Consider the following 13,168-nt stretch of genomic DNA (forward strand, 5'->3'; position numbering starts at 1 on the left):
CTTACGCCTTAAAGGAATTAAAATAGTAAAGTCTAGGCTACCATTTATCCTGTCACTACATGGCTGTTGTTTATTGTTTTTTAATCAAAAAAATCAAGTTTCTGTATTTAATGACTTGGAAGATGCATTACATTTTGTCAAAATGTAAGAATTTATGAAAAATAAAGAGCCTCTGGAATCCCCAAAAGATCAAGAAGGGGATGTGTATAATCTTGCTGTTTAACACTTATATAAGCATTAATATTTATTATTGAGTTTAGTATTTTGTATTTTCTCTTCCATCAACATATATTATAGTGTATTATTTAGAGAACATTAAACAGCTAAGATTGAGTCACAGTAAAAAAAAAATTAGGTTTTTTCTTTTTTCCTCTTTTATTTGAATTTTCCCCATGGTTGTTTGGTAAAGAGCAAACAAATTTGTTCATGATGAGGGCATTTACCTTGAGTAAAACCCTGTCTGGTATGTATGGAAGTAAACCAAAGAACTGACAGGTTGTAGAATGGTCAGCATCATCTCTTACCCTAATGCACAGACTGTTAATGCTAAGGTAACAGAGGTAACTTTGGCAGTGAAAACCAGTGCCATGTGCAGATATGGCCTTTGATACTTAAGTTTTACTTAATTATTAGAGTGAACATGAAGCACATCAGGTTGGTTGGCTTAACTAATAGTATTAGTTTCCTAGCATTTAAAATTCATAGAAATGTTAGATAAATGCACTTTTGTTTGACCAGAGGATTCATTTTTTATTAAAATAGCCATTAAAAAACCAAAACACAACATTTCTAGAAACTCATTTTTTCTAAAGAAATACATGATCAGTAGAAAATGTTTCCCTAGCCAAATTGGTAGCCCTGTGCTCTTTAAAATTTTTTTTTTAATGTTTATTTATTTTTGAGAGAGAGAGAGAGAGAGAGAGTGAGCAATCAGGAGTGGGGGAGCGGCAGAGAGAGAGAGAGAGAGAGAGAGAGAGAGACAGAAACAGAAACTGAAGTAGGCTCCAGGCTCTGAGCTGTCAGCACAGAGCCCCATGTGGGGCTTGAACCCACAAACCTTGAGATCATGATCTGAGCTGAAGTCCAGCACTTAATCGACTGAGCCACCCAGGCACCCCAATCTTGTGCTCTTTTAGACAGCATTATTTGGAATACTTTAAAAAGTACTTTTTACCCCATGAATGTCAAATTATGCCTTTTCTTTGTAACCTTTTTAAGGGGAAGTTTTATCAAGGAATGAGACCACTGCATTTAATTCACTGAAGTAAATTATAATTTCAAACATCTCTTTATGATGTTTTAAAGATCATCTTGTGTAATGTATACATATCTTTTTAGTGGAATATACCCCTTGGCTTTTCCGTATTTGATAGGTGTTGTAGCTTGGAAAGAAAACCACACATAGAGTAAACCACAGACTCCAGGAACCGGGCAGCATGAAAATAAAACACACTTTCATATATGCAAACAGTAAAAAGCATACAAATCGGCCAGCTCTTTTTTTGAAGTTTTCAGTGATAATTAGAGATTAAAAAATAATTTTGCCATATCTGTTGTGATTCTCTACTCTTTCAGCCAGTTGTAGCAACCCACACTTTCCTCATGAGGGGATCAGTGCACACAAAGGCTTATGCTTTGAGGGAACCTTAGAACATGCTTGGATTCGAATATAAAAACCCCACGTTTCACAAAGACACTGGTGTAGGATCTCCCCGACCTTTGTCCCCTTGAGAAATAGTGATGACAGCCATTTAGACCTTCCCCCACACCTCTAGTCCTCTGTATCGATGGAAAAAAATGCTTTAGACAACTGATGACCAAGCAGTTAGCTTTACCAACCTGAGCTTTGGTGTTTGAAATTTGGTTTTCAGTCTCATTTCCTGCCTACTGAAGCGATATGGCTTTTAGACAACCAGACTTTCAAAAGTTAAAAGGCAATAAGTCAATCCCCCTGCAAACACAGAAACATAGATTCAAATCGTAAATAAGGAAATGCAGTGGGTACATTAAACAGACATAGAAAAATGGATTTCTGTCTTTTGTAGTAAGGTAATTGGGCACCACCGCTTGGCAGGAGCTGGTGCTATTGAGCCGGCTGTAGCTGCTACAGGTTGATAGGCAGGTGATCAGGCAGCTTCCACCAGGGTCTGCACAGGAGGCCTACCTAATATGCTGTCTGCCCTAAGGGCCTATGGGAACACAGTTGGATTATTATGTTAATGCATGAGCCTGCTGCCCTCTTCCTATCCCAGCTGGGTTCCCTGTTGTTAGGAACTGCTTTGCACTGACAGTGGAGTAATATGCTTCATGATTGAAAGGGCAAAGGGGCTTGGAGGAAAAAAAAAAAAAAAAGAATAGGCCTGTACAGATATGTAAATGAAAGCAGGAAATCTGTAGGAAGATTTCACTCTATACAGAGAAAGTTTATTAGAAAGTTCTTTTTTCTTGCAGCACTCTGTAAAACCACTCATTTCTTAATTAATTTCTAGGCTTGCTTTCCTTCCTAACACTGCCATATAGTACATGGCAACGTTTTCCAAAACAGGCACTTAGGCTGATTTGTTTTCAACTGAGATGCTCTAACACATCCGAACCCAGGTGGAGTGCTGACAGTGGTGCATTTTTTTTGCACATTCATTACTCTTCAATACTCGTCCTTCACTTATTCCACTCTTTTTTACAGGAAAGTTATGTCTTAAGGTGCTGAAGGATTTATGTTATGTATTGCTATCACTTCTATTTTTCTTTATTTTTGGTGAAGCTTTGGAAAACTGCATAAACCTGTCTTTTGGGAGTGGGTAGGTGTAGAGGTGAGGAAGTGCTTGGGTGGGGTAGAAGGTATTTTCTTGGGTCTATGAGTTTAATATGAATGATGGTTCAAATTGCAGTAGCATTTGGTTTTCAACTGAGCTTTTTAACATTGACATCATAATGTAGTGAAGAGTGTGGGCTTTCGTGTCCACAGACCTGTACAAATGCTGGCTCTACTAACTATTAGCTATCTTATTTTGGGTAAACCACTTTACCTCATATCTACCTCAGCTGTAAAATGGGTATAATATGAATTTTAAATGAGAGGATAATGAATATAAATAATTTTGTTGATGTAGAGTGGGTATTCATCAATGCTCACCATAATAATGATACATAATTGCTATTATAGCAACTATAAATTTCAGTTATTAGACCATTATTTTAATATGTATGGTTGTATACATTCAATGGATTGAAGATTCTGTCTTTTCCTCTACATGTTTCTTTTCTTTCTTTCTTTCTTTTTTTTTTTTTTTTACCAAGCCTCAGCAAATGGGAATGACTTTAGCTTCAACCAGAATTTGACACAAAAACATAATGTTAGGATATGTTTTTAAACAATTAGTTTTAGAATAAGCCACATTTCAAATGCTGAAAGGAAATTGAATGGAAAAGAAAATCTATTTGGCCAATATTCCAGACAGCCTCTGGAAATATTTTTTGTGGATGTTTTACAAGTATTCCTATATATGTGACTGTGTCTAACACATTTGTTTATTTAAACTAATTAGAATGGCAGTATATGGCTGGGAATTATTTTAAATATCTCTCGTGGTTTTTTTCACTTGGCACGGTACTTACTGGATGAGAAGATGTATATAAAGATGATGTTCTCAGTGCCTAGCACACTGAGGGATTGGGAAATGATGGTCATTGTGAATTAGTGTCCATGCATGTTTCGTATCAACAGCCCAGCCTGCATTAAATAATGCTTTGCAGATTTGAAAGGAGGAACTTCAGAGAGATTCTTAAGGTCAGCAAATGTAAAAAGTTGGGTGTAGTATAGGATCCATAAGCTAGTAAGATGGTTATCATATAAATGATGAAAAGAATTCATATGATTTAAAAATGATCCATTAATCATTTTAATACTCCATTGAAAACTTTGTTAAAGTTTGAGGTAGATACTTTGTGCTATATTAGAAAAGAGACTCCTTTCTGAAAAGTGATTATGCATTTAACTTTACATGTACAGAATACAGGGAGAAGGTACCAGTTCTGTCTAAGCAGTTCTTTGTAGTTATAGAAAAATTCTTTTATACCATATCTTCATATTACCCATTTAGTTGGTTACATATATGGTGTGTTGGGGGGGTATGTAGCTATGTACATTTATATACATGAATATACATGTAAACACATGAATATATACATATGTATGTATATCTCTGGCTGTATTGATACGTACATTATATAAAATCTCAGAATCTGATGTATACCTAGGAATATTTCAAGAGGAGCTCTAGTCAAGCACATTGCTTAATAATGGAATTTTAAATAATGCCTTAAGTTTGAGCAATAGTTGTTTTTTTTTTTTTTTTTAATTTTTTTTTTCAACATTTTTAATTTATTTTTGGGACAGAGAGAGACAGAGCATGAACGGGGGAGGGGCAGAGAGAGAGGGAGACACAGAATCGGAAACAGGCTCCAGGCTCTGAGCCATCAGCCCAGAGCCCGACGCGGGGCTCGAACTCCCGGACCGCGAGATCGTGACCTGGCTGAAGTCGGACGCTTAACCGACTGCGCCACCCAGGCGCCCCAGAGCAATAGTTGTTAATTGTGAAGACTTTGAAGAAAAGACATTATTGACCATGAAATAGGTAAAGAATACTCAAAGGAGTATGCCTTTTTAAAATTTCCTTCTTCTTTACCAATCAACAGTGCAGGCTGCATCACTGCCGATTGTCAGAATACAGATCTACATCTCTCCCAAATATAGCCTATTGTACATACAAAGAAGTCCGTCACAGAGTGAATTATAAACTCTGTTTTAAAGGAAGTCCACTTTGAAGAAAATCTATGTAGTCTATTTGGCTTAAATAAACATTTGTCCAATGCCTGGTTTTCTTTAAAATAGCTTTGGATTTAACACATCCTATAGTTCCTTATAGGCTGAATGTTATGGAGAACAGAAGTCTTATCTTGTTAGAAAAAGAAGAAGAAGAAGAAGAAGAAGAAGAAGAAGAAGAAGAAGACGACGAAGAGAAAAAGACAAAAACAACCTAGTTCCTTAAACACAGTAGGAATTCATCGAATGCTCATTGACTGAATAATTGGGTCAACATAATAATGTAGTATAATAATAGTATAATAACACTCGGATATAAGTCCATGGATCCCAATGTACCTTGTTTTTTCTTACCTTTACTTAGTACTGCTCTCAAGGAAGCATTATCCATGTGTCCCTTTGGCAGCTTTGTGAAGCTGCTGAGTTACCTTTCCAACCTCCCTGACAAAGTGGTAACTTCTGCCTCTCCTGAGCCCCTTCCTACCTCCACTAACCCATCCCACTTCTTTATGCCCTCCCCACATTGTTATTCTGCCAGAGACACAAGAAAGGCCAGAGTTGGAGACATGATGATTGGGTGCAGGTGTGCTTTATAGGAAAGAAGCAAATGTTTTGCCAGAGGGGTTGTTGGCTTCTGCCCTTCTAGAAGCCATTAGCCTGTCCAGTGACTATGTTCTCCCTCTAGTTGTGTTCCACATTCACCCTTTGCTTTTCAGGAAACTTTAGAAACACCCTAGATTATTCTTTTATTCCAAGCCCCAATCCTAACTAGAATTGTGAGGACCCGCTGCTCTGTAAAGGTTTCACCCCCCTACCCCCAGACTTCTTTCAGACTCTTCCCCCAAAGATGGTAAAACACACACACACGTGCGCACACACACACACACACACACACAACTTTTCTTGACTTTTTCCTTAGGTCTCATGAATTTCTTAATATTAACAAAGAGGTCTACATAATAGGTTATGATTCTAAAATCACAGGGAGTTATAAACAGTAAACACTGAACTTTTTTAAAAGGCTTGCCTTACATCCCCATATCCATCCTTTCTCTTATTCCCACTTTAACAATGCTTATTTGTCTCCATTTTTCCAAATTCACCAGAAATTTTATCTCTATTTGGGTCCCTAATTTGGCAAGTCATTGATTAATAGTTCTCACCACTTAGTAATGAGATAATATTGATGATGATACAATTAATAATAACTAATATTTAGTACTAACTATGCTAATGCTTTATATAAATTTTCTCATTGAATTTTCACAAATGCTTACAAGCAGGTAGTAATATTACACCCATTGTGAGACAAGGAAACGGAAGTTTAATATGGCTAAAGTTGTTCAGTCTCCTGTCTGTGGAGCTGGATTCAGACCAATATAAGCTAAATCTAGCGCCCTCTAGTGCCTGCAATCTTACGGCTGTTTTAAGTGGTAAATTATGTACTGAAACATAGCCTTCATTTCCCAACTGCCTCTCTCTAATATTTGGGTTGTATCCTTACCTATTCTTGTGTAGGAGGTTGTGTCTCATTAAGTATAATCATATCATATATATCTAGGAGGATGGATCATGGATAAATAAGAGAAAACCATGCTAACAAGTTTTTTTAGCCCTGTTTTTCAAGATTGAATGGGTAGGCAGCTTAATAACTTGGTATTATCTCATGATGACAATGTCAAAGGAAAAAGTAAGAGCCAGCGTAACTAGTCCTTCTTTTACTAGTAAAGTGTGATAGCAAAAATGGTGTGAATAGTGAATAGTTAACAGCTGACAATTTAAGGGCACGAAAGGCAGAACCTAAATTTGCATTAGTTTCCTTAAAGATAAATGTAATCTTGGAACTGACAGTCTGGCAAGTGCATAAATAGACCCTGAAGCTCAGACAGTAAAGTTATTTGCAGTTATAAAATGCAATTGACCTTTATAGAATATGGGTGTTAGAAGCACTGATCCCCATGCAGTCAAAAATCTGTGTATAACTTTTGACTCCCTAAAAACTTCACTAATAGCCTACTGTTGAATGGCAGCCTTACTGAAAACAGAGTTGATTAACACATATTTTTTATGTTCCACTATTATATACTGTCTTCTCACAATAACTGACTTTTTCTTATTTTTTTTTCGTGTTTCTAGGCTATGCAGTTCAGCTGTGAGTTTTTCAAATTGGTGCAAATCTCCAAAAAATTTTCCAGTATATTCACTGGGAAAAAAAAAATCCACATATAAGTGGGCCATGTAATTCAAACCCATGTTGTTCAAGGGTCTACTGAAAATAAGTCATGGGGCTGTAACCTACAGCATGATGACTGTAGTCAATAATACTGTATTGCCTATTTGAAAGTTTCTAGGAGAGTAGATCTTAAAAGTTCTCATCATAAGAAAAAACATTTTTGTAACTTTGTGTGATGACAGATGGTAATTAGACTTAATGTGATGATTATTTTGCGATGTATACAAATATCTAATCAATATTTTATATATCTGAAACTAATAGAATAAGTCAATTATGCTTCAATTTTTTAAAAAAGGAAAGGTACCAGAAGGAAACAGAACATGAACTAATAAACCAGACCTTTACTTCATGATAAAGCCTGCTCTGACCACCAGACACTGATTGAAAAGACAGTGAAGTCAACCTGGATTTTAGCAAGCCCATGGATTTGCAGAAAGAGCTCTGAGAGCCCCAAGAACTTCCTGACGCATTAAATGTTAAATGGGCAATTATTAGTTAAATGGGCAATTAAAGACAGGTGCTTTGTCCTAAGCTTTACTCCTTTTTTTTTTTTTTTTTCTTCTTCTTCTTTTCTGAGAAAGAGTGACAACAGGAGCAGGAGAGAGGCAGAGGCAGAGGGAGGCAAAGAGAGAGGGAGAGAGAGAGAATCCCAAGCAGGCTCTGCACTGTCAGCGTGGAGCCTGAAGCAGGGCCCGAACCTACGAACCATGAGACTATGACCTGAACAGAAACCAGGAGTCAGCCGCTTAACTGACTGAGCCACCCAGGCGCCCCTAAGCTTTCCTCCTTTGGTCTTACACTTATGACACTGTCCTTTTATAAGAGCATGGGTTTAAGCATGGGTCCCAATTTTACCATTGATTTATTTCAACTTATTTCTCTCAACCACTTACTTTCTCTGAGGCTTATTTTTCACATCTGTACAATGGAATAATACTTACCTCATGGGGTTGTTTTAAGAATTAAGTGAAGTAACCCCTATTGTCTGGTATAGAAGATGCTTAACAAATGTCAGCTTTTTTTCCTTCTGCTTATAAAATGCTATTTTGATGGAAAAGGAAAATAAAAGAAGTTAAATCATTTTATTCTAAATTCTTGGGTCAGAAAAACAGTTTTTACCTCTTGCTCCCATAGAATTTCATGCATCATCTCTCATTTAAGACCCTGTGAGCTACTAATCTTGGGGGGGAGAAATGAAATTCAGTTTGGTTCATAACACTTCTTGGAAGGGAGTTTTTAAACTGTGATGAAGCTAGGTTAAACGGGAGCCAAGTGGGGCCATTTCCAAGGGTTTGGGAGGTGAAGCAATTTGTTTTTGTACTTGTATCACTGTTTTTACTCTTTTTAATCTCATTTCTAGTCCCTTAGGTTCCGTAATAAAGTCTTCAGTACTATACATTTTTATTAAACATCTTTTTGGACTCCAATTTGCATTTCAGATAATATAACAAAATGTATGTGTTTCAAATATTCACTGCATAATTGCGATTAGAACATGTAATCCCTCAAAAGATGTTAATTGCAATTTAAATTCACGCTGAATTTAATTAAGTGAGTTGGGGATTAGAAAGTAGATGTAAGGAGTAGTTAAGGGAATACATTTTTAAAAAGCATCCATATTTTTTTTTCTAAAAAATGTAAACCTCTTTCCACTTTATGATTAGAAAGATGAGGAAAATGTAGAAGAGGAGGAATCAAAATCTTAAGACTATGTTCACAATTTGGATCTAGAATTTAAGCTAATTGTGGTTAAAGAAGGAGGGCTGGTTTGAGTAACCTCATTTATATTCTTAAAGAGTTTTCCAGTAGATGGTGACTCACTTGGTGTCCGATAAAGACTTCAGTTGAACAGAAATCTTGAAGAACCGAGAAAATGTTAAGGTAGTTGCAACAGAGATCTTTCCAGCCAGCTGTTTTCTGTGTGTGTGTGAGTCTTTGTTATAATGTGCTGGCCAAGGCGGTGTTTTATGTATAATTATAGAAGAGGCACTTAGTGCATAGACAGTTCATATTTAAGCAGTGCTTTTCTATGATAACTTCACTGTACTAATGGAAGTAGAGAGTAGCATTAGAAGAAAAACAAATGCCTTATTTTTTCCTAATTTCTAAAGAATACTAAAACTTGAGATTTATAGTCTTAAAAAAGTATGTAAGAAGCAGTCCTATCTCTCAGTGATTGGGAGCATAAAGCATTTAAATTATTATTATTTGATGTTGAATCTGAAAACAGTTTTTCAAAAAGGCTACCGGAATAATAACATTGTGATTCATTTTATTTTTAGGTTTTTCTGGGAACACATTTTAAATCAAGAATCCCTTTTAAGGTGATCTAAACACAGTTTTAAATGCAAGGGTATTATTTCTCTTTAAGTAATTTCTTTATTTTTACATGTGTCTAGAAGAGGAAAAATTACTTCATAAACCTGTTTTGAATGAGTCATACCATGAATGTGGTGCACAAAACAGTGTGCACACGCGTGCATGTGTGTTAATTACACATACTGACTGCCTAATATTTTATTGGATTCTATAAGCATAATTTTTTAAGAAACAAACTTCAGAGTCTTTTAAACTGTTCTCTTAGTAAGAAATGTTTGAAATTCTGATGGGAAGCTCTGTCTTTGTTTCCTAAGAAGCAAGCATCCTAAAAAAACTGAATCATGAATCTGGCTTTACATCTAGAATGAGTTCTTCAAACTTTATCTGTGCTACCGTAAGGAGTAGTTAAGGGAATACATTTTTTAAATGAGCAAATAATAAACTCGTTTTTAAAGGAAACAAAAGCTATGTTTATATTTAAGACACTGGCTTTAAGTATGTAAATCCTCATCCATCTTGCCTGCAACCTAAAATCGTTCCACGTAAATGTCTTCATTTATTTGCAATTTAATTTCCTTAAAATGACTACTTTGATAATGGCTGTCATGGGTGCTTTTTCTAATAACATAAAATTGCTGTTATTCTCAATGAAGTGACTTTTTTCTTTTGGGTTAGGTTCACACTATCACATAAACATAATTTTTGACCAATGGCTTATCAAGGAAAAGGCTTACCATTCATTCACTGTCCTAAATTCACTATGTGAGACATCTAGTAACATACAACATTACAGAATGACTAGCAAACATTATGTTCTTGTATTGTTTAAAAATTTTTTAGTATCTTAATTTTTTTTATCACAAAGGCACCATATTCCGAGTAATATAGAAAATGTAAGCAAACAAAACAAAGAAATACCATAATCCCACCGGTCAGATAACCATATTGATATTTTTATGTGTATCTTCTAGACATTTTTGTTTGCACATATATTTAATAGAATGAGATCATATAATGCATATTGTTTTGTAATCCTGTTTGCCCACTTAGCAATACATCGTGATCATGTCTCCATAGTGTCCTACAACAGTGTTTCTATAGACCATTTACTATTCTCACGTGTGGACATGCAATGTTTTGTTTCAGTCCTGGCTAGTTTTGGCTATTAAAAAATAATATTATGATGAAGAGCCTTTTCACTAGATCTTTTCTTGGATCTGTATTAGTTTCTTAGATAAGTTTTTATGCTGGGTCAAGGGGTGTGTATGGACACCTGTAAGGTTTGGCTGCTTTAGAACCCAGCGAGGTTCTAAAGGATGCAGAGGCAGCTTTTCCCTGAACTCTCATCAATCGTAGGAATTATTATTTTTGCAAATCTTTGCTCATTTGATAGTTTTCTCCCTACATTACTTTTGTATTCTCTTTTCAGTGCGAGTCAGTCCATGTTGTAAAGATGAAGAGCCCACATAATATTTTCTAGAAATGTGTATTTGACAAATATTTTAATTTTATCCCTCCCCCACCACTGCCCAATATATGTCATATTTTAGAGTAAAATCTTGATGGCAACATTTAAAAAGTTGCTCTATTTCTTTATTTGACTTCAACGAAAAGAAATACACATTGTTGTTGCTGAATGTGTTGTTTAACTAGATCTCTAACCATGTTATAAATGGTGCCTGTGGAAGGATCTGGGGAGAAGACCTTTAAACTTTTTTTTTTTTAATCACATCTTAAGATCTTGGAGAATCTGAACTTATATAAGAATGTTTGGGCTGCTGTTATTACAGTGAAACCTTCTGAGAGTATCTTCTCAGGTAATTTTTTTAGAGAAAGTCACTTACAGATATAAAACGTTTGACCAGAAGAAAGCCTCAGGTTGTCAGAGTTACTTATACACCATTGTTCAGCTGGGCCTCTTTATTAAATCATCTCTTGGCAGTCCATTAGTTGTGGTGCTACAGCTATTGCATGGCCCACTAAGCTAATATACCTTCAATCACTAACAGAAGGATAACCTTAATAAAAATTTGAAGTCGATTTAGTGCTTCACTGCTTGCTGACTAGTGTTTTACGTTTGAGTGTGTCTATTACAATTTCCATTTCGTGTATTTTTGATATTCACACATCTCTTATCTACATAATATATTGGAATCAAATAAAGATTAATGGCCTAGAAAAGCAAGAGTGTTTGGAAGTTCTTCAAATCCTGTCTCGCCACTGCCACAAACTGTGTGATCTTGAGCAAGTCACTTCCTACACTGGGCTTCAGTCCAACCCTTGTATGTAAAATTAGGGAACTGGGAAGATGTTCTCTAAAATTTCTACCTGTGTTACTCTACTATTCATAGAAAATTCAGATTACATTCTGAAGAATCTGTACCTTGAAACTTTTTTTTTTAACTTCAACTCTGCCTTTGTAGGAAATAAAAAAAAGAATTTCTCTTTTCTGCCCCCCATAAAATTTTGAGTAGCTAGAATAATAAAAGAGAAGATCCACGTCATTCAATGGTAAATGATACAGAAGAAAATCACTTAAAGCCAATTAACTTTGAAAAAAGAATGAACATTTACTAGTACTTAAAAAATATGTTTAGCTTTTATTTTGAAAAAATGAAACTAAATTATGGAATAAACTTATTTTATGATTCGCTTAACAAAATTTGGGTTATATTGTAACCATTCACTGATTCTTGGTGTGAAGGAAGAAAGGGCCAAGTGTTTTGGAAGGTAGGGGTAACTGTAATTTTCCCAAGAAAATTGTTAAGATGACATGAAGTCACATCTTTTCCTCCTGGTTATTTTGCAACACAAATTTGCGAAAAGAGTTGAGGTTTTGTAAATTTTCATAGATACTCTCATTTCAAAAATAGTCCAGGGGGGCCTGGGTGGCTCAGTTGGTTAAGCATCCGACTCTTGGTTTTGGCTCAGGTCATATTCTCATGGTTTGTGAGTTTGAGCCCCACATCGGGCCCCGTGCTGACAGTGCGGAGCCTGCTTGACACTCTCTCCCTCTCTATCTCTGCCCCTCCCCTGCTCACTCTCTCTGTTTCTCTCTCAAAAATAAATACAGAAACTTAAAAAAAAAGTCCAATTTACTCTCCTTTTAAGCACCTGTCCTGTCATTAATTTCTTTCTTACTTGTCATTAACTTTGTGCTGATGTCATTTCCCGCATCTTCTGTAGGACTCACAATTATATTTAGCAAGCGTATTTGTGTTTTATTTGTGCTATATGTCAGGTGTTTAAAATACTGTGCAGTCAGTGAGAGTAAACCAACCAAAGCTGAAGTAGAGAGATAGATAACTATTGTGAGGGGGTTAGGGTGTGCATGTGGGAAGGGAAAATGTCTTCTTGGGAGTCCTTTTAGAAATGGTAAGTTCGTTAGTGAACTTTTTCCTGCCATGATGTCCCTTGTTTCCACATACAGCCTAAATTCTTCAGGGACTTGGAGAATGAAGACCTATGTAAAGAAGGCCTGCTGGGCCTTACTTTATATGGTTGTAGGATATCCAGGGGTCTTATATCTGCCATCTCATTTAATCCTCACAAAAATTTTGTGAAGTGGTTGTTGTTATTTGCATTTTATAAAAAGATGTGGGGATTTTTTTAAAGGAGTTTTCATAGCTGAGTATGTGACCAGATTGTTTGGAAACCAAGTCTCCTGACTTTATTATCAATGCTTTTTCTAGTATTTCACAGGTGTCTCTGTGATGATTTAAACAAATTTTTTTTTAACATTTATTTATTTTTGAGAGACAGAGACTGAGTACAAGTGGGGAAGAAGCAGA

At 35.8% G+C, this 13,168-nt stretch overlaps 1 protein-coding gene across 5 annotated transcripts in view; it reads left to right on the top strand.

Moving 5' to 3' along the window:
• The window catches only part of SLC10A7 (solute carrier family 10 member 7), a 252,728-nt gene that overhangs the window by 46,586 nt on the left and 192,974 nt on the right, over positions 1–13,168 (top strand). The window contains exon 5 of one of the 5 annotated variants that reach the window (XM_040472925.1): positions 7,354–7,523. The exons of the other annotated variants lie outside the window; for them this stretch is intronic. Within the exon in view, the coding sequence (XP_040328859.1) occupies positions 7,354–7,410 (57 nt within the window). The 3' untranslated portion in view covers positions 7,411–7,523. Of the gene's footprint in view, positions 1–7,353; positions 7,524–13,168 lie in introns of those variants that run through there. 5 annotated transcript variants of the gene reach the window in all.

The sequence above is a fragment of the Herpailurus yagouaroundi genome, unplaced genomic scaffold (assembly GCF_014898765.1).
Source record: "Herpailurus yagouaroundi ecotype Mexico unplaced genomic scaffold, PumYag 28, whole genome shotgun sequence".
Classification (NCBI taxonomy): domain Eukaryota; kingdom Metazoa; phylum Chordata; class Mammalia; order Carnivora; family Felidae; genus Herpailurus; species Herpailurus yagouaroundi.